The sequence below is a fragment of the Anopheles coluzzii genome, chromosome 3 (genome assembly GCF_943734685.1).
Source record: "Anopheles coluzzii chromosome 3, AcolN3, whole genome shotgun sequence".
Lineage (NCBI taxonomy): Eukaryota > Metazoa > Arthropoda > Insecta > Diptera > Culicidae > Anopheles > Anopheles coluzzii.
In genome coordinates this window covers 6,835,364-6,857,260 of record NC_064671.1, presented here as the reverse complement: position 1 = coordinate 6,857,260, position 21,897 = coordinate 6,835,364, and the positions used below count along the sequence as shown (strand labels likewise).

General features: G+C 46.2%; 1 protein-coding gene across 4 annotated transcripts in view; it reads left to right on the top strand.

The window, feature by feature from the left end:
• LOC120958517 (potassium voltage-gated channel protein Shaw-like) overlaps positions 1-21,897 on the top strand; it is a 50,613-nt gene that overhangs the window by 25,125 nt on the left and 3,591 nt on the right. For all 4 annotated transcript variants that reach the window (XM_040381372.2, XM_049609123.1, XM_040381370.2 and 1 more), the window contains 7 exons: positions 3,094-3,797; positions 5,910-6,059; positions 6,554-6,686; positions 7,336-7,515; positions 8,637-9,116; positions 13,052-13,348; positions 16,935-17,144. In XM_040381372.2, the coding sequence (XP_040237306.2) occupies positions 3,754-3,797; positions 5,910-6,059; positions 6,554-6,686; positions 7,336-7,515; positions 8,637-9,116; positions 13,052-13,348; positions 16,935-17,144 (1,494 nt within the window). In that variant the 5' untranslated portion in view covers positions 3,094-3,753. The remainder of the gene's footprint in view (positions 1-3,093; positions 3,798-5,909; positions 6,060-6,553; positions 6,687-7,335; positions 7,516-8,636; positions 9,117-13,051; positions 13,349-16,934; positions 17,145-21,897) is intronic.

Here is a 21,897-nt window from a genome sequence, read left to right as displayed (position 1 = left end):
GCGAGCAAACGCAGTGGATACATACTTGAAACCAACCCTGAAGCATAAGTCAAATAAAGGCTCGGTATGTTGTTGCCGTTTGAGCTCGGAATGCTCGGCCCCATTGTTCTGCTGGTGGCTGTGCCAGCCTTTGGTGGCCTTTTGTTCTCTAACCCATCAGTGCCTCTGTTTCCGTTCTTCCACACTTTCCGAACTGTTTCGATGCAAATCATTCTGCCAGCATGCCAGCAGGACGGCTATTTGTCAGGCGGAACCTTTTATTTGTCTGCCTGGTGTTAAGCTGCCGGGTGTCGGGGTGGTTGTTTTTTATTGTTCTGGAGGTTGAAGTATTTACCAAATCAATTGCATGTGTCAAATGTGTGCTCTAAACGTTTCGTATCCGGTGCTTTGTTTATCGTTACCGTCTTTGATGTTGATTGTTGAGTTGAAATCAGCTTTCAAATCACGTCCTCCGGTGGTGTTTGGCTGGGAGTTCTAGACTGTTTCTCCATTGAATCACTGCTTTAGGTGGGAGTTTAAGAGTGACTATTGCACATTTGAAATTGAACCAAATATTGACAAAGCTATCGTGCGCTCACGAAATGTTTTGCATCTGCTTTATTAAAGATTCAGAGTTCAAGTCGCATTGGAAATAAATGTTCTTCCATTTTGAAGCTTTCATCATCGACCACTCATAACTCTGGCACAAGGCTAGCAGCAGGTCCATGCAGAAATGGGTAATTTTATGCACCATAGGGTCAATCCTCTAGCCCTACCACCTCAAAACACATTCGCTCCGTAACGCTCGCTCGTCCCCGACACGTGCACATAAGCATCTAATAAATAAATGAATAAATAAATGAACGCTTGCAAATGTCTCCATTTTCCCAATGTACCAGGGCAGCACCGCGAACAGCACACATACACATACTACTACACTTTTTATTGTATTTCGTTATCCTTTCACTTTACCGTTCTGGTGACGCCTCGCGTCGCTCCGAATGCGACAGCCGCGGGATTGCCTTTTGTTCTGTTCTGTGCCCGTGCATACCCGCGAGCGGTTAAAACCGAGGCCAAGGCCGTGCTGCAAGGAATGGTGTGGCTTGCTGCTGTTCTTCTCGTTCGCACCGGTGCTCTCTCTTCTTCTTTTGCTGGTGCCGTTGGTGAGCTTGTAAAGATGTGTTCTGCTTCGCGCGTGTTCGCCAGCGGTCTCTTGCCGTGGTGCGGTATTTTGCGAAATTCTAAACCGCACCCCGTGCGCCCCTGCCCTCTTCAGCTAGCAACGCGATGTTTCAAGTTTTGTTAAACCCGGCGGGATGCTTCGTTTGAGATCCGACGGTTTATCCTTCCGATGTTGGGAAACTCCTCTCCCCCTCCCCCCCCCCCCACTTTGGGTTGATGAAAGGGACCGAACAAACGCGCTTAACTTTGCGGTTTGCAGTGAACCCGCCTGTGAACTTCGGCCTCGTAATAAGGGAGCCCTTTTCTCGGAGAAGGGGCGGGAAAAAGTTTCATTCACCACCGGATTTGGAGCTTTCTGTTTCCTGATTGTCGATTCAGTGTCGGAGCTGGGGCGGGGGGTGTGTGAGCTGAAAGGAAACTAACGCTTGGGATGGTCTTTTGAACGGCGCAAGCCAGCTGTTGTTTGAGCGAAGCGTCACGTTTGATTCAGGCTGACTGCTTTGGATGCACGAATGGACACAAACCCAGGAATTAGCAACCGGAAAACAGCTCTTAGCGTGTTTCGTGTTTACAACATTGTCCTTTGGTTTGAGGTTGTGTTGAGTAAATTGGTTGACCAAAATCGATATCAGCGTTTGACCGAGAATGCGATGTGGGTTGCATATATTTAGGCGCATATGAAGAATAATGTGATTTTCCCATTTTGCAGTGATAATATTGAAAATCCTGCTTTTAATAAATATGTTGAATACAGATTATGTAGCTTACTATCATGTTCCACAAAAAAATAAATGTATTAAATAAAAAGCCTTAAAAATCCCATCACACCTTAATCTCCACTCACAACTGGGGTTAATGAATCGTTTTAACCGCATGTGGTGCGTATAAATTTATCTCCGTTTTTTTTTTTGCTCTGTTTCACCGGTTGGTTTAATTCCGATTCAATCACGGTGACGAGATACTGGATTTTACGGTGCACACACGTTCATGACCCACGGTGGATCATCGTTCGTTCGTTAGTGAAATATTCGCCCCGTCTGGAACCTTGTGTTCGCACAAAGCCCCTCTTTCACGCTACCATTTAATTGGGAGATGATGCGATGGCGTAATTAATCCGCTTATCACGATCGACGGACACGTTCTCGCGGCGGATGATCATAAAGCCCCACCAGCGTGAATTTCCTTATCGCAATCTCTCACCCAATAGCCTTAACACCGGACGGCTGTATCCGATTGATGGGTGTATCGAGCAGCGTCGTTTGATGTACACAAAGAGAGACAGAGGGATGGTCGGCATCATTTTAGTGGATTGTAGTGTCGGTTAACCTCGCTGTTATTAGGTTTGGCGAATCAGTGCGGTAGAATAAAAGGGGTGGAGTTGCGATGGTAGTTCCATGGTTACGGTGGTAACCGCTCGCGGCGATATTAACAGTGACCACAGTGCCGTGGTTACAATGAACGAGATTTTGTGAGCTAATAATGTTACATGGCGGTCATAGATGTATCGGATTTGTGTAATGAAGCGCAAGAGGTCAGTGGTAGATTAATCGCTATAAAAAAAACTGTGCTTTTAATTAAAGTGATCCGCTTTGGTAAATATTTGATAAAATAATTGACTTTTTCTATTGAAACGATGGTGATCAAAATCAATATTACACTTGATACAGTGTTGACTAATAAACTAAAATCCCCGCTTGTGTGTGGTCATGGCGTAATTAATAAAGCCTTACATTTTGTGGCACAAACATCAAACATCCATTTCCACTCGGGCAACAATCATTTCATCGCCCCGGCTCAAAAGTAACGCCGCACGCTGCAACAGTGAATCATTTCCCCATTCGGTGTGATCGCAGCGAGAGATGAAATTTTTACGACCCCCAATTGCACACTTACGTCCATTTTTCATTTTCCCATTGCTTCTCTTCTCTGCAGACGTGCCTGCGACGGTCCGGCGGTGGATGTTGACGGTGCAGCAACGCAGCATCGCTTTTGGAGACCTTCGTACCAGCCATCGGTGCCGTCCATCATCATTCCAGCCTGCTGTGTAGTGTGACCGTATCGGATGCCCTCTCAAATAGGGACGGAAAAAATAAAAACGGAACTCCAAGAAGCGGCATGGTCCGAAACATTCATCTCGCACAGTCTCCAGCTGCTCGTTCCATCGCTCCGAGCCGGGCCGAGACTGTTGAGCAAGTTCACGAATAAATAATAATCCATAAATCAACAGCCACTGTGCCCTGGACGCCGGTTCGGTTACGGGCTGCTTTTGTGAGTGAGTGTGCGTGTCGCTGCAAGTGCACTTGCTGTAAGGAATTGAAAGCATATGTGTAGCACTTCCGTTTGAGGTGCAGCTCGAACAGGAGTGCAAAGAAATTGGCACAATAGAAAATACAAGTCCGTGACGTGTTAGTAAATGGAAACATGGTACAATTTTGAAAAGAAATGGATACAATGTGATGGCGTGGTGAGCGTGTATTGTGCGGCGAAGGGATTTCAGTTTTTTTTTGGACAAAAACACATTAAATGAACTGACATGAGCGTCACAAATGACGTTTCCTTGTGTGCCAAAGTTGCAATCAGTGGACTGACATCATGGATGGAGAGAACCGCATCATACTCAATGTAGGAGGCATCAGGTAAGTTTGATAGGAAAAATGCGCCTAAATGTAGACTCAACTGAAGATTTAAGTATCGTTTTAACAGGGAGATATGCAAACTGCATTACAAATATATACTTATATCTCGAAATACTTGCAAAAGGCTCAAAGAAATGATTTTCTTCAACACAACTAAATAATACTAACGCGTTCTAGGGATAGATTCTTAATTCAGTTGTATTTCTTTAGTTAACTGTAAGCACTGCACCCATTTATCACCACCTTTTAGCCCTAGGTTCAAGATTTTCCACATCCAAAAGATGGATTTTTGGTCTGAAGTTCCTGAATGGCAGTTTCTCGCGGTGATGTCACTGTTTGTCTATCTTCCCAAGTGGAAAGCGACTCACGACGTGCCGTAACACTGTGCAACCTTTGCCGTGCCTAATGGCAATAATGGCTAACTATATTAACAACTTGCCGACTCGTTGTCGTGTCATCGTGTCCCGCTTTATGCACAACACTTTTGTCTTCACCAGCACAGGACAGTTGCGAGTGTTGCGTGTGCTTGAAGCACGGCACGACGAAGACGACGACCAGGAGTTGGCAAGTTTTGACGTGGCCTTGTTTGATAATTAAAACCAATAAAGCTGTGAAGTTTACGCGCCCGTGCCTGGAACTATTCTAATTGGCCCCGGTAGGAATGGAGGGAAGTTTGTTCCGACCACGGAAGAAAGACAACAAGGCCGTATTGTCGTGTGCGATGTTGTTCTCAAAGGGAGGGAGCATGCGGCACCGGAAAACTTTCTCTCACCTTCATTCAGGCAACGTCCCGACGGTGCATCTTGGGTTTGGTGGGGCAATAAATCGTCTGAGACGACAAGACTCCTAGCGCTACACGCCGAGGAAGCGATCTTCTTGGTTATCTTACCTTTCCACCAGGTGCCACCAAGCAGCGACACAGCGACCGGTGTGGCAAATGTCAGACAACGATGACGATAATGGCTTTCGAATGGTGAAAGAAAAGACTTTCACATGCATAACACGGCGGAACAGTTTACTAACTACCTGGACTAAAGGACAGTAAAGAATGGAGGAAATAAGGGAGCAGGAACAGATGCTTCGAGGAAGGACTGAGATTTTTTCCCCCATTTTGAGTTGAAAAAGCTGTGCGGAAGGGATGTTCGAAGCAATGTTAAAGTTTTCTCGTTTGTTTGCAGCAATTCTGGGGGCAAATTTCGCAAAGGCAAACTGTTGTTGCTTTGGAGAACTTTTGGAACTGGAAAGAACATCATAAAAGAAGAAAGTTAGTTCCTTGTGTTGCAGATATTTTTATTATTGAAATAACTAGCTTTTTCTCTATTTTATTGTATCTTGTAATATTGTTATAAATGACAGTAACTTTAACATGACCGATAGATGTTGAATTGTACTCTTTTCACAAGCTTGTTGAGGAGAAATCAGCGCTCATCTAATTTACGTGCGCAACCACTACAAGCTGTGGCTTCTCCTGCCAGAAACCACCCGAACAAGTTCTTCGACTCTTCTTGCGTTTGGCAAGAAAGTTAAATGTTTGCCGTTTCACTATTTGAGCAGGAACGATTCATTGCCTCCCGCTTGTAGCCAGTTTAGTGGAACGAGCCAACATTAGCCAACTGGAGTGGGAAGTGGCAAAGACAACGGCAAAGGCAAGTGCCGTTCTAGCTTTTAAGACGCGAGAATGTGTTTATCTAACAGCTCTCTACGTCCCGAAAATGTTCTTCGTAACGAGTTGTGCTCGCTAGCGTCTTCGTGGCTGTGCTGAGTTAAGTGTGATGGAGAGGAAAGCTTTGCCGCATGCACGCAACTCGTGCACACAAGAGCATGAATGTGCTACACTTTGGCTACAGTTTGTCATTGAGGTTGAGATAGTTCCGTACCACTCAAAACGGGTGCACTCATGTGGAGCTGCCAGTAATTTTGAGCTATGAATATGTAATGATGTTTACACAGGCATCTGGCCGCTTATTCGGATGGGCTAAGAGCATGTGAACAGAGCCGTACCGACGGAGACACTAGACACTATCAGGCCCATTTTTTGCTTTCGATGAGCAGCGTTCGATGAGGCTAACTCGAAGGTATTTACCCACTCGCTTTTCCCTTTGCCCAATGCAGGTATGAGACGTACAAGGCGACGCTGAAGAAGATCCCAGCCACCCGGCTGTCGCGCCTAACGGAGGCACTGGCGAACTACGATCCCGTTCTGAACGAGTACTTCTTCGACCGCCATCCGGGGGTGTTTGCCCAGGTCCTCAACTACTATCGGTAAGGAAGGGAGCCTCTTTTGCAAGTTACAGCACCAACCCAACAGCCACCATGCACGGTACCAAGACATAAAAGTCCGCAGCGAACAACGGCTCATCAAGCCATCTTGCCGTGTTGACGACTGTTCGCGAACAGTTCGGGCTAGCTAGGTGAAGTAGTATAACACAATAGCGTGCTAATAATAAAAAGGCAAACTCTTCAATGCGGCTTATCTCGCCAGCAATAAAAAAGGACGCTAAGACTTGCCCGCAAATTGCGCATTGTCTCATTGCTGGATGGGAGCGTTTTATCGCTCAACGCTAGAGAAAGCTGCCAGTAACGAAACTAAGCTTAAGGCTGGGAGCGTTATGGAGTTTTCATGTTGGAGATACTGCTCTTACCATCAGGATGACCATTACAGCGATGAAGTTTTCAAATATTTTAACGCAATTGCTCATACTGTGCCATAACTGTGTGTGGGAATGTGTTTTCTTGATGTGCTGCATTCGTTACAGAACGGGGAAGCTGCACTATCCAACCGATGTCTGTGGTCCGCTGTTCGAGGAGGAGCTGGAGTTTTGGGGCCTCGACTCGAACCAGGTCGAACCGTGCTGCTGGTCGACGTACAGTGTGCATCGTGATACGCAGGTAAGAAGGTGCTTTTCTCTTTCATGTGTGATGGGTACACGGAAAGATTAAATGCAATTTTGACGTAATACTTAAAGGTTGATGGGGATTGCGTCACAATCTGCTTAATGGAATAGATGTGTTATTGTAATTTGGTGAACTGATGTAGAAGATTTCATGAAAAAAAGATTATGATTTGTTTTTAAAACATTTGCAGAGTTTTTCATTTTGCATAACACTTTATTCCTTTTTTATATCAAACACCAGCAAGATAACGAATCACACTAGGACATCTTACGTTAAGCTTGAATTTTTAATTTAATTCAAAGCATCCTCGGTCAAAAGATTCATTTTTCGATTAACTCTAACACGCTCAATACTAACCCACCACGGTCATTGGCGTGCCAAACTAGTAAAGATTGTGTTTCTGGTTTATCGTAAGATCATCTTCAGCTTTACCGATAGCAACAGCCAACTAGAGAGCACACCCACATACACGAGCCAATTTGCATATTTCTTCCGCAACGCTCTCTTTCTTTTTTTTTTTGCGGCAACGTACGGCCAACCGGAATGGTTATGCATTGGAATCGTTGAATTTGCTTCTTCGCTCAGTTTTTCTTTCCTTTTTTTTTCTTCCCTGTTCTACAAAACCTCCCCCAACGAAAAACAGAGCACACTCGCGATACTGGACAAATTGGAGCTAGACGATGAGCAGCCGTCCGAGGAGGCGATCGCGCGGCTGTTCGGCTTCGAGGAGGCACTGCTGAACGGCGAGCTAACCTGCTGGCAGCGCACGAAACCGAAAATCTGGGCCCTGTTTGATGAACCGTCGAGCTCGACCGGTGCGAAGGTAGGTGCTGAGGAGATGGTGCTTTGATTTTCCTGCTTCATTTCAATACCGCGACGAGTGTGCGAAGAGAACCGCAGAAGAAGAAAATGCAACGTGTGCCTTCGGTCGGAAGCATCCGGCTTGACCGGAGACTTTATTTAGGCGCCTTAATTTATGCATGAAATAATTGAAGTACGCTACACCGCACTCTGCCGAGGTGAGGCTGATGCTGAGCGATGGTAAAGATTTGCGGTCGATAGGATCGCTATAGGAAAAGCTGTGTCACCGATAACATCGATTGCCAGGTGATTGGATGCATTTTCTCCCCCGTTTGAGTTGTGTGCGAGCAGCAGCAAGTGTTGCACGAAATGATGAATTCATAAGGCATCCATCCGACTGGCGGACAGTAGGGCAAGGTTGAGAAGCCGATAGCGACAGTACTACATAATTGATTCACCGGAAAGAGATTCATCGCGAGATGCGACATGCATCTGCTGCAGCTACGAGTTTCTAGAGCTGGTGAAGTATATGGAAAGCACAGTTGCCGGTAGATGATGGTACAAAAAAAGCAAGCGCTTCAAGCGGCTCGATAGAGTGGGATACAGGAGGAAGAGAATGAGGGAAAGAATAGCAAATGAAATGGACATTCCATTTTCTAACCGGTCCATTTGCATCGCAACCATTTGCGTTAATAGAGCCAAATGATCAAAGGCTGGGAAAATGGGCGAGCATTCGTGGAGGAGTGAAATGAGCGAGAAGTGCTTTTATATTGATACGGGAGGATATGCAAAGGTAGCCACTTTAATTAATCAACCGTCTTTGAATTAGCTTAGGCCGTTGTATGCTCTTGCAGCAATTGATTGAGTGCTTTGGGAAACAATTGTAGAGCACCGTCGTCTCGTAAGCGAAGCGCCAGAATGTAGGCAAAATAATGTTGTAAGCGACAGATGTATTAAACATTGCATAGTTTCAGGAGTGAAACTGAATCTTAATCTAGGAGAAAAATGATATTGCATAGTTTAAGGCGCTTAACGAGAGCTGTTTTAAAGTAAAATCCAACTTTCGTGTAATCCTACAAACTTCTAACCCACACATGTTAACCTTTGCCTCATGTCACTGCCATCCCTCACGCATTTGTACAGATTGTCGCTGGCATATCGGTGTTCTTCATCTGCATCTCTGTGATATCCTTCTGCCTCAAGACGCACCCGGGGCTGCGGGTGGAAATTCCGGCCATCCTGAACATCACGACCAACGGCAGTGCCAGCGTGCTGCCGGACGGACTGCCCACCACGCTGGACGAGCTGCTTGACCATGGCCGGCTGGACGAGCTGCTGCTTGACTATGGTGCGCCCACCGGTACCGGTACCGGCTCCACCAGCACCACCACGACTACCACCAGTGCCACCACCGAGAGCCATTCCGCATCACCGACCCGGCCGGAAACGACCACCCAGCGCACCGGACGCATCGTCTCGAGCGCCTACCGCATGAACTCGGGCAAGGGGGCGAGCATCGTGGAGAACTGGCAGGAAACGTACGGTCAGCCGCACGAAGCATTCTTCTACGTCGAGCTCGTCTGCAACGTGTGGTTCATCATCGAGCTGACCGTTCGGTTGGTGGTAAGTAATGGGGCGGCGGTGGAACAAGAATCGTTTTTTCGAAAAAACAAAAAAAGCGCTGAAGCCAATGTGCTTGGGTGTCATTTTCGAATGCAAAGAAGGGAAAGCTTCACGCGAGCAAACAAACAAACAAAAAACCCTCGTAAACGGTCACTTTTTCCAGATCGTTACCGCCAAACCCAGCTGGTTTTTATGGATCCAATCGATCGTGTAATCACTTTTTTCGCGCACGCACGAAACTTGCTCCATTCGGGCGAAAAGGATCGAAAGTTTGGCGTCACTTCCACCATTCAAATGCAGATTGAATCGAGTTACGCACATCGTTCTTCCCACACACACACACACACACACACGTACACCACAGAAGCACCATAAATGATGCCAATCGTATCGAAGCCCCATGTCACCAGCGTGGAGTGGTTGTCGTCCCGTGGAGACGACTGCACGAGATTAATGATAGGCTTCATCGTCGTCGTCCTCGAGCCGTTTTTCCACTGTGCAATGGTGAATGTCTTCGTTCGCCTTGTGATGGGGCACAGTTGTGGGGCTTCTTTTGATACAGGATAAACATTGACATTTATCCTGCCACCCAGGATGCCACCCAGGACACACCGTCAAGATTGAGTCCGGTACCATCAGGCTTAGTTTGGTCGAGATTTCTCTGTTGGCAGACATGTTTTCCTTTCATTACTACTCGTTTTGTTTAGACAACCGGGTTGGGGAAGCCCTTAGACCCTGCTGACTGAAACTACTGCCCTGGGCAGTGTATGTGTGTGTGAGAGTGCTTCTGGTTGAGATATTCAAATGAGACACGGCAGTAGTGCTTTTAGCTTGAGGTGTGATGAACTTACATCTCATCAGGATTTGTTTGCTTTAAAGTAGTTTGCTCTAATGGTAAGGAAACATTTGTGTACGCCTGTGCGTTTAGATAATCTTGTGCGTGTAGAAAAAAAAACAATCTGTAATGGTTCCGTTCTGTGTAAGCTCCTTTTGTAACGTTCTAATGAAGCAGCAAACGGGAAAAGGGTACTCCAAGCATCCTCATTCAATCATTATCGGTCGGTAAACCATCAATCAACTTTGAACTTTCATCCCGAGAGTGCCTTTTACAACTTCCTTTCAAAAAAAAAACCCCTCAAAATGATGAAGGTTCTGAGTCAGCAAAACGAAACCCTCAAATAAAGGGGTTTGATTAATGAACAGTTGTCGATTGTAAAGTACCACCAAAACCGTCCCAAACGAACTGCTGTTAAGAAGCTGCGGTGCGAAATGAATGCATGATGGGAGATTAAAGTTCACATCAGGTCCACAAACTTGGTGGAACGTTAATCCTTGCAATGGAGATAGAGTGGAGGTTCACAACAACCATTACACCATCATCCACTATTAGCATATGTCTTTCCAGCACGTGCGCAACACAGCACCGACACCACTCTCGGCCGCTCACTTGCTCCCTTATTTTATGTGCGGGATAAGGTTGTGGGTTAAAATGACACCAAATGACACCTAACTATCGTGACGATACGGTTACGAGCGGGTGATGCTCTTCTAGGGTGCCAACTAGGTCGCAGGCAGCCGCTCGGGTCGGGTCGAGTACCGTCATTTGAGCTTTCTTCGTCTCACTGTACCTTTGCCCGGTTTCCGGCATCGTTCAGAGGATCACAGGAAGGATGGGAATTAAATACACGTAATCGTCGTAACCCCTCGTAATCGTGACGATGGATCGGACTGACATTAACATCTGCTTACCGGGGATGTACGTCGTGTCCGGTCGTGCTGGTACAGCTTAACGTTAAAGTTGTTCGTTTTGTCAACCGTTTCAGTTTGCCAGTGGTTGTCAAAATGGGACTCGATAATCATCAGATAGCTGGTAAAAGTTGGTTATCTGTAAATGTGTTTAGCTAAAAATCATAGTTTAGAGGTGTTAGAAAGTGACAACCCAGCCATTGTAATGATAAACCTGAAAATGGTTAACCTTAGTAAAGTGAACTTCGGTGGAACATCTTCAGAAATATCGAGCTATGTAGGCATCTTTAGGTCCTTTAAAACTACTTCTTCCAGCAATTTCCTTTTCTCCGTTGACCTCACTTCAAAACAACACAAACGCTTACTCCAGTAGTGTACCACGAGTACCCAGCCTCCAGGTCTCTTAGTGCACATTAATTTTATGCTATCCAGCTTCCCCATACACGGTGTGTAAGTCTCCCCGCTTGGAAGGCTGCAGCAAACAGAAAATGCTATAAATTTAAATAAATATCATTTACGCGTTTGCCTTGAGGTTAAAGTCGGCCTTGGTCGGTTTTCGGTGTCGACGCAGAAGGACGCTTTCGGGGAGGGCCAGATATGTAGTTCGGCAGTCGGAATGCTGAAACACACTGAAGCTGGATGTTTGTGTGTGTGTGTGGGAAGGAGAGCAGGCGAGCAGGGTTTGGTGGTGGTATTTATGTCAGCTTATGAAATATCGACTTTGCGTTACGTACGACGGCCGAGGCAGCATTTCCTCGGGAATGTTGTCCTGTTTTGGGAGGAAGAGCCACGGCGGAATGTGTAACGTATGCTCGCACGTTTGTTATGCGTTTGGTTATGATGGTTTTTTTTTTGGTGAGCGTGTTATGTTATGTGGCCTTGTCATCGATCTTGGTTAGTCGACGAGGGAAAACAAACCGAATGTGTGCTGTTGGAGCCAAACGAAGGATTAATAAGCTAAACATGACATATTTTTCGCACATTTGAATGGATACACTGCACACACAACTAAAGTGACATGAACAGTCAGCACTATAACGCAAACAAATCCCCTTTTTTTTCGCAACAAGAAAAAAGGGATAAGCAGTTATCTTTGTCATAATTCAATCAACCGCACTGTAACACCTTCCACGCAAAAGATTGCTGGCCTCCCACGGTGACACTTTAAAGCTGTTTTAGTACATCAAACATTCATGACCATTCACAAACTTCTTGCCCATCCTCCAACAACGAAACGACCGACCTGGGTGGACGAACCGTTTACCCTTTTGCCCACTGTTTTGTGGTTTACGGTGAAATGGTGTTTGAATTCGAAATGATGCTAATTAAAATCGAATAAATTAAGCCCTGAGCCGGCGTCGTGTGAGCCCCTCGATTGTGGTGGTGAAACGTTTAGAGGTAAAAGGTGGGTAACGGTGGGTTGGCTTTGTCGTTGGCCCCGTGCCCGATGATCGATGTAATGCAACTAATGCAAATTTAATTTTACAGTGCCATTTTAGCCATTTGTTGGAATGGAACGGAGGGAGTGTGCAGGGAGCGTGGAGGAAATTTCAATTTGATAGCGGCTCATGATATGTGTGAGCTTGGTGGGTCTGTATCCGTTTCATATCGCGATTTAATTTCAATCGTTATGAATGCATTTATTTTTATCGTCGTGTTTGTGCTGAACGATGCGTAATTGACAGTGTTGATTAAAGCTTTTGTGGGGATTGTACTGTAAAATGCATACTTTCAGGCGCTTTCAATGCTGCTTACTACATGCTGCATACTTAAACCCCTGATATTATGCATTCTACATTACAAACATCCCTTTCTAGTTTTACGGCCAAATCATGGTGCTTAACAGAATTTATTTTATTCAAAATCAATCAAAATCACTTACAATGATTTATTTTTTCGATTTGATACCAATAATGATGGGGCAAAAACATAGCTTTTCTAGTTTTTCACCAGCCGATTGTGCTGCAAAAAACCGTGCAGTCATACTGAACGAAGTACTTGTTTTCCTGTGCAATCAATGTGTCACTTGCCGTATGTTCCCGAACGCCCAACCCATACGAGCTATAGCTATTTTCGTCCATAATGCCCACTTGAGCGTACATAATTGTGCTTGACACATGCACCTTTGCCCTGTGCTGCAAACTCATCGACCCGCTCTCTTCCCTTCTGTGTCATCTCCCCACTTCCAGGTGGCCCCCAACATTTTCGAGTTCATCAAATCGCCCGTCAACATCATCGACCTGGCGGCCACCCTCAGCTTCTACACCGACGTCTGCCAGCGGATGGGCGAGCAGACGGGGCTGCTGGAAGCGTTCTCGATCGTGCGCATCCTGCGGCTGTTCAAGCTGACGCGCCACTCGCCCGGCCTGCGCATCCTGATCCACACGTTCAAGGCGTCCGCCCGGGAGCTAACGCTGCTGGTGTTCTTCCTCGTGCTCGGCATCGTCGTCTTTGCCAGCCTGGTGTACTACGCGGAAAAGCTGCAGGTAAGTGCTCACACACGGGTGTGTAGCGGGAGAAGCGGCAGAAGCACGCGTAAAACAATCCTCACAATGCCATTGAACGCAAGCACAAAGTGTGTCTCCCGGGAGTGTGCGATTGCGGGACTGTTTGCGTCAAGATGTTACCTTAAAAAGCCCCCTCCGCCCCAACCACTGTTGAGCGATTCTGGGAAAATGGGACGACTGTGGATGATGTTTGGCTGCCTGCTTGTGCGCGCGTACGTTCCACCGGATACACGCGCTGCGATGTGTCTGGTTTTTGTGATTATGACCTGTTGTTATGGTTAGCCGGTGAGTGCGGTGTGGGGGAGAAGCATTCGCTTCGTAAGTTCCAATCATCACAGCTGGCTCGAATGTCGACTCGAACGCAGCGGCCTCTAGACGGAGCATAAAAATTTCCTCCCCTTTGCGCTGCCATGGCTCGCATTACAATATCCGGTTTCATAACTACGCTCGATGGCTTTATCTGCAGTGCCCGCAAGAGCCTTGACTCTGTGTCCGAATGGATTCGACGAGACGAACTCTTTCCCGGCCGGCTTTCCCTGCTCCGTGCGCCACCGCTTGAAGGTTATGCATGGAGGCAATAAACTGTAGAGTTCCATTCTGAACGCATCGACCCGTGGTGAAGCCGAGACCGTATTGCGCACGGGAAGCTGCGGGAAATAAAATAAAGCGAAACTAAAGCACAGACGGGCGAAACAAAAATGGATCTTTTCTTTTGCCTTTTCCACACTGTGTTTATCCAGCGGGTAAAGCGTCCCTCGGAACGCTTCGGTGCGGAAGCATGCCTAATGAAGTGGTGCCTCGTCTGCTGGTAGAAATTCGCCAGAATCGATGCTGATGAACAGCTCAATAAGCAGTCTGGCAAACAATGGTGATGTTTGACAGTTTTCTTAAGTAATCTCAATTGCTTGCGACAATAAGTACCGAGCGCAGTGGCGGGTAGGTGAACAACCGTAAACAGCGCTGGTGTTAATGCTGAAACACTTCAAGGAATCGAACGACAGCATGGGAATCGATTACTGGGAAAATCGGGCGCTCGGGTGAGGGTGCAAAGTTCAAATTAATTGCTGCTTGCCGTGTTGCTTAACTATAATAGATTAATTTAACGTTCACCGACCGCTTGGAAGAGCAAGGTGTTGTGTGGAGAGTCTTCAAATTCCTGTTTCAATTACACTAGAGAGGCTTTAAAAACCGATGTAACTTCAGGCTTTTGAAACGCGTTGATGAAGCGTAAACGATTTTGCTAATTATTTGCTGTTCAGGTTCGTGGCGTGAGACAGTTTTTGGCAACGTGGCTCCCGGTCGGAGGGTTTAATCGAAATTTAATACTGTATTTAATGATGATCGACCATAACATTGTTCCCAAGGTAGCACTAGACGTTTACATCATAAAATCGTTTATTGGCAAATGATTCTTTCGTTGATGAAGCATAAAGAATGGCATGAAAGTTGGGTCAATAAAAGAGAATATTTTAACAAAAGCATCATGGACATATTAAAGAGTTTTCATTATCTTCATATTGACAAATTTAGGAACATTTCTTTTGGAATGTTATTGATCAATTTCACACTATAAAGTCAAATTTTGGTGTTTTCTTTGGAACAAAATATAGTACAGAAACTGCAATATGCAGCTTTTTCGAGGAATTTTTAATCCAAACAGCAAACTTGCAAGGATTCTGTGATGCCAAAGCGGATTTAGCCATTATATTTACGCTCCATGAAATGTAAAAGCAGAAATAACACTTCATTCATAGCACAAAGCCATTCAAGTGCTTCTATGCTGCCCTTCCACATAGAACGCCGTTAAACCACCAGCCCACAAATCGCTCCAATTGTGCAGCATTATTGTTCTTCATCATCATCAACATCATCACCACGCTCATAATGCAGCGTAAAATGTAATTTTCCATACGACCACATATTTCACCTTTATCTTTCGCTGGCTGGTTGAAAAACCTCACTACTCACAACTTTGCTCCACCGGACGCGAGCGATGCTTCATCTTGACGCTGGGAATGTGCTTTCGCGCTTTCCGCCCCAAAGTCGCAGACACACGAAATAAAGAGAGGCAGTACACACACACACACCATCAACGACCCGGTTAACGACCGGTTTTTTTTGCACACAGCAACACAACACACTTCGCTGGCCCCGGGACCAATCGGATGCCGATATGAGATAAAGTTTTTGTTTTATGGTTTTGCTACCCCTTTCGCTGCGCGCTCCTTCCTTGCTTGCGTTTGCGTTTTAATGGCGTTCAAGTTGCGTAGGTTGACCATGGCGCGGTAGCACGTGTAGCGCCTGCTAGAAGCGGAACCGCTTTGTTGATGGAAAAACTATCTCCCCGGGGTACCGGCAAGTACAATGGGTCGTTCGGCAACCCGTTACTATGGATGCGTGGGACTCATGTGCGTCGTGTGGGTGTGTAAGATGGAAAGACGGCACACAGACACACACACACAAATAACCGGTGTACCGCTTTTGTTGTCGATGCCAGCCAGTTGATGTCGCTAATGAGAAGTGGCGTCCGTTCGCAGGTTGCCATGGTGCGTGAGTGAGCGAAAAATCGAGCGAAACGACGACTACAAATGAGGTACGATGACGGTGGAGATCCTTAAAATAATGATCTGTCCACACGGAGCACGATGGTCGTGGTGGTGGTGGTGAGCGTGAGCGCGCGTGAAAGAAAGATTTGCCCGCTCGGTTCGAGATTACGTTGATTAGGGTAAATTAATTTGAATTTTGTGTCAGCCGATTAAGAGAGCGGCAATCCGGGGGCTGGTGTTCACCACGGTACAAGGATCAAGCGGGTGGTTTTGGTTAAAATATCCTTCACAGTGCCCTTTGTGCGGGACGCTCCAACAGGAGTTCGTTTAAAAAGCGGAGGGCTCCGCATCGTTTGTGTTATTTTTTCTCGTCCCTCCCCCTTCTGCTGACCTTTTGTGAAAGCTCGTTAATCTGTCAGTTTGAAAGTTTTGCAGCTGGCACTCTGCATTTTTTTCTCCCTCATCCTTCTCAGCACGAAACGTTGTTCCAGCGAGCAGGTTCGATGTTTCAAGCCCTCGCCTCCCACCGGAAGCATAATTAAAGATTAAATCGTAAAGCCCGGCTAATGATACGGATGAGTAAAAATCATTTACGTCCATTACAGAGCGTGTGTATGCGTGCGTTTGGGTGTAATCTTTGACCAATCCCTTCATGCAAAAACAAAAAACAAAAAAAAAGGTACTTTACCATCGAGTGAGTGATTTGTTGTTTTTATCGGCGGGGTTTCAGTACGTGCCAAAAAGGATTATGAGTTCGGGGCCTTTGTTTTCGTACCCAAGGACGCAGGATTTAACGCCATGTTTAAGAGTTTAGTGTCACCACGCACCCCGTCTTATCCGATGCCACCCACAGAAACAACAAAGGTCACCCCGGTTTGTTCTCGGAAACATTCGCGCATTACCATTCCGTCCCATCGTGTTTAATTTCATTTCCCATGTATTTATTCATTTTCACACCTTTTACTCATTATAAAGCTGCCTCTGCTTCTCTCTGCCCTCTCGTTTTTTTTTTCTTTCAGGACAACCCGGACAACCAGTTCAAAAGCATCCCGCTCGGGCTGTGGTGGGCGATCGTAACGATGACCACGGTCGGGTATGGCGACATGGCACCGAAAACGTACGTCGGCATGTTCGTCGGTGCGCTGTGCGCCCTGGCCGGTGTGCTGACGATCGCCCTGCCCGTGCCCGTTATTGTCAGCAATTTCTCCATGTTTTACTCGCACACACAGGTGAGTGTATGGGGATGATGGCAGTGATGGTGGTTCAGTGGTTTGATGGGAAATTTAATGAGGACCAGCTCCTCGGCCTCGGCAGCCGACCCTGTAAGATCGGGTTTTAATTATTCGCTTTAATTATGAATGTGGAATTGCCCGCTTTACGATCGTATTACCGAAAATGGAGATGGATTATAGTTGGGGTTTTCGTGGAATTATTTGAAGATTTTAATAATGACGTGAAGTAATAAATTCGAGGTAAAAAATACAGACGAAAATATTATTAGAAATTTCCCATAAGCTTCTCTAACTCTCATTCAATTCTAATACGATAAAATTGCGTATTTTTAATTCTTATAAAAGTCCACTCCAATAGGAAAATACACTTCAGTCATCTCCAAAGCAAGATTTCATTCCACTCAATTGCTTATTACCATAAAAAAATGACATGCATGTCTCGTGTCTCGTGGAACCTCTCACTCAACCTAAGCATCAAATTTACGTACAAAGGTCACTGGCTGGAAGGGCTCATCGCATATTTACATCGGCACGGCGGAATCCTCCCATCCACCGTGCCATTCCTTATCACTGGCGGGAAAATCTAAACATGTTCGTTCATCAATCACCCATAACGAACAACTTCTGATTCGAGTCGTGGGTCGGGCGGTTATTTTTGGTTGCTTTCTGGCGTGAGCTCTTTTTTATCTCTCTCGCTCTCTCCTCTCCCATGGAAAGTGTTTGCCACGGCAAGGTAATGCCCGAACAAAACTCATCATCAAACGTAAAAGTTGTGTTTTTGGCTCCCTTTCCCATTCAGTGCGCGGAACAGCTTGCGGGTTGACACGAGGCCAATGCTTGTTAGGTACGATTTATGACCGAGTACAGCTTTAGTGAACTTTTTACTCACAACGAAGCAGGAGCAGCAGCAGCAGGAGTAGAAAACAAAACCCTGAGTGTTACCCCATAACCACAAAACCCTGGCGCAGGAAAATCCCAAGCCTTGTGGCGCAGGCTCTTCCGGCACCTTCCGGAACAGAAAAAAAGGGCTGTTGCTCCGGAACGAACTTCCTGTTGATCGGTGAAACGCATTTTATTCACCCGAAAAAAGCAATAAAGACATTCCAAAAGCCTCACCACCAAAGGCAGGAAGTGAACGATGAGCCCCGGTCGGTGTCGATGTTTCCAAACCGATAAAGTTGACACTCTGTTCAATGCTCTCTCTCTGTTGCGCACTTGAGCCACTGACCACCACCAGCACCACTGGGAGATGTGATGATTAACGGCTTTAATACTCCCGCCGTTGGGAATGCACGCGGTCATGCGGACGGCAGAGCAGGCAAATTTGTCAAACTATCAGGGGCGACTGGGCCACCGTTGGCTGGCTTTGTGACTGCTGCTGCTGCTGCCACAAAACCATTCACTCAATGATCCATGTTTGGCATGCAGCAGGGCGCAAAGTGTAAGTAAATGGCCGCCGGGGGTCTGAAGAAATGGGAAAGTTTTTCTTGCGCAAGCAGTGTGCGAAAGAATTCTGCATAGTGATAACTTTACTTTACTGCTCCGGCTGCTGCTGCTGCTAGATGGACGGAGAGTGGCCCACTTGGGAGATAGTGAAAAAGATGCGGCTCAGCGTAACTTTCACCGAGGCGGAAATATTATCTTGGGATAGCGGGCGAACGGATGCGGAGTCTCAGTTCGCAGCAAAACTTTAGCGAGCCAAACTTTTATCCCCCGTGCCAGATGCGGTCGGGTGAGAAATTGCTTATAGATTCATCGCCATTGTCGTAGTCGGGGTGCGAGGGACGGGCTTGGTTTTACTGCTGTATTGTCTTACCGTTCGGTCGGAATGTCTTGGTTTGGTTTCTTCTTTTTTTCTGGTCGGTCATTTCTGCAGAAAATCATTACAGAAATACATCAAAATTATGCTTTTTCAATAACCCTGCCCTCCAGATGCTTCATCCATTCTAATGGCGCCATATTCATCATGCTCTAAACGGCGGATCACTAAGTTCGACCGGTTTGAGGCTAAGTTCCTCTACAGACTGAGAGAGCAATATTGTCTTAATCTTGACCCTAATTTGTAGATTTATGTTCCACTCCCGTCGCGTCAGTTATGATTTATGTACCTGTCGCTGGATGGTTCTAAATTTTCCATCTTGAACTTGGACCGTCTGGGTCTGGGAAGTGTGGCAGCAGCCGTGAGTTATCGGCGCGTCCAATTTCTTTCGGTTGTGTGATAAATGATCCTCCTGCTGGACGTGCTAGGGGTTGGTAGAGGACTGTTTGTTAGTGGCGGGAGGAATGTTGTTGGTGGCGGGGGTTCTCGCTCATTTGGAGGGCAGAAATTGGCCCAAATAAATAAAGGTAACAGTCTGCATTGAAGGCAATTTAGGAGTTAGTTTTTGTTTGAATCTACTTGTTGGATCTTCGCGAAGATGCTACGAAGATAAAAATCAAAACTTAAAAAAATGTTACTAATCGGATTGTGTTTGGAGCTTTTTAATGTATTTATGTATGGAACTTTTCATGCATCCATAATTCATTATCTCCTCTTCCCGTTAGATTGCACAATAAATTGCCTTTCCAATTGAAAACACAAACTTCCCCAAAAACTACTCTCATTACCGCACCTCTCATCTGCTAATGACAAACTCCAAAACCCACACAATTTCCAGCACAATGCAGCGTTAGTTGTTGCTTCTTTTTTCTCTCTCCTCAATTCACAGGGACAGTTTCGTTCTAATTAACTGCACTTGACAGCTCGTTTACCCGGTCGAGAGATTGTTCCAATTTGCTTTCCATTCGATAAGGATTCAATGAATAGGGACACAAATGGATCCAGCTACAAAAAAAACCCCGTTCAGCAAAGCCAAAACACTGAAAAATGGGAATAGCAGGTCCTTCATCCTGTTTTTCGAACCATTCAACCTAACCCCGAAGTTGGCCGTGTTGGGGAAAGTTGATCAAACAAAACGCCCCGCCTGACAGTTGCACGCTGTTCGGAGCACTTTGAAAGACATTCAAGCATGATGCACGGCAGCCCACATGCTCAAGGTTATATTAGCATAAAACCCGTCCCGCTGGCTGGGTCACGCTGGGCACTAGTCCCTCTAGACTAGCGGCAGCCGACTCATTTAAAGCTGAAAGCCACCTCATCCAAGACAGTGTCCTTTTCAAGTGTCACGATAGAGAGAGAGAGTAGGGAGAGACAGAGCTGCTTGACTATTGACTACTAATGCCATCCCCGGGCGTTCTTGTGTCACTTCATTTGTTCGCTCATCAAGCGCTGCCGTGGGCTAATGTGCGCTCATTTACCTGTTGGCTTGTTTCACGATACAGCAGTGCAGCGTTTTGAAGCGTTTCGCGGTGGCGGTGGATGAAAAATGGCGACGAAGAGACACGTCAGCTTACGTCATTAGTCTGACCCGGCGCTTCCCGCAGAGTGGCTTTGGCGAGTGGATGTGTCGAGCAGGGATTTAGGGCGAGGGCATAGAGCAGCCTCTCCACAGCCGAGACATACAGGGATACAGGCGGAGCAGTGTTCTATTTTTGTTTCTATAGGAAAAGCGGGACAAAAACGCCTCCACGACTCCTGATGTAACGACAAATGAAGCAGCAACGCGGGGCCCAGCTGGCGGCCGTTTCATACCCATGTGCTCCAGTTTGTGTGCACGAATTTATCGCTGCACGGATGATTTCCTGCTGAAAGGAAAAAGATTACCAAACTGCAGCCAAAACTGCCGCCCCAACACTGCCACTGCCACTCCTTTCCGGGCGCTCTGTTTCGGTCACCAGGTGCCACATTCGCATTTTTATGTTTGTGTGTGCGCGCATGCTTTTCTCCAAGCAGCTAAAAAGCAACCTTTCGCGCAAGTGACAGAGGCGCACTCTGGCGGCGCTTGTTCGATTTACATAATTTTCTCATTTAAATTTTTATCGACTCTGGCAGTATCTCAAATTGGGCTCCATTTCTTCCGCGCTGTACCCGGTGGTTTGCGAAGGTGGAAAGCAAAAATACATATATAAAAAAAGGATTCACACCGCGCACATAATGTGTACCGTGTTCGCCTTTCGGGACAGCTACGGAAAGGGCGAAAAAAAGACAAAGAAGGAAAGATAAACATTGCGCAATCGGCGATGGGTTGTAGCTTAGCGGGAAATTTATCCTGTGTGTGTGTTTTTCGTTGCATATTTGTGTTCTTTTTTCTCTCCATTTGCTAAAACAACGAACCGATCGCATTTAGTTTGTTGCGCTTAGTAAGCGATTGTGTAAATGCGATTTATTATGCTGTTGTGTAACGAGCTTTCTGAAGCTTTCTTTTGTATGCCACTCTCCATTTTCCTCTTCGTTTGAAAGGTAGATCGGTTGTATGGAGAGAAACAAAAGCGCTTACGACTGACATAACTTTTCTCATCACACACACACCCACTCTCTAGACGCGATAAAATATTTATTGTTAATTTTGCATAATACGCTGTTGATTACTTTCACCGATTAGCCCGGGTCACCCCACGTGGTGGGTGGAATATGAATGTGTAACCGATCCTTACAGCGATGTGACTCTGTGTGTGTTTTCTTTTTTCTCTGTCGGTCCAGTCTGAGGGCAAAAAGGGCGTCATTTATATGCAAAGCAATTTAAGCCCATCCCCTCGGCCAGACCTGAACAAACAATCGCACTGATTGGCGACATCGGAAAAGACAACACCGCGTTCGTCTTACCATGGGGTTCATGGAGGTGACGGGACGCTTGCTTACCTAACCACAAGA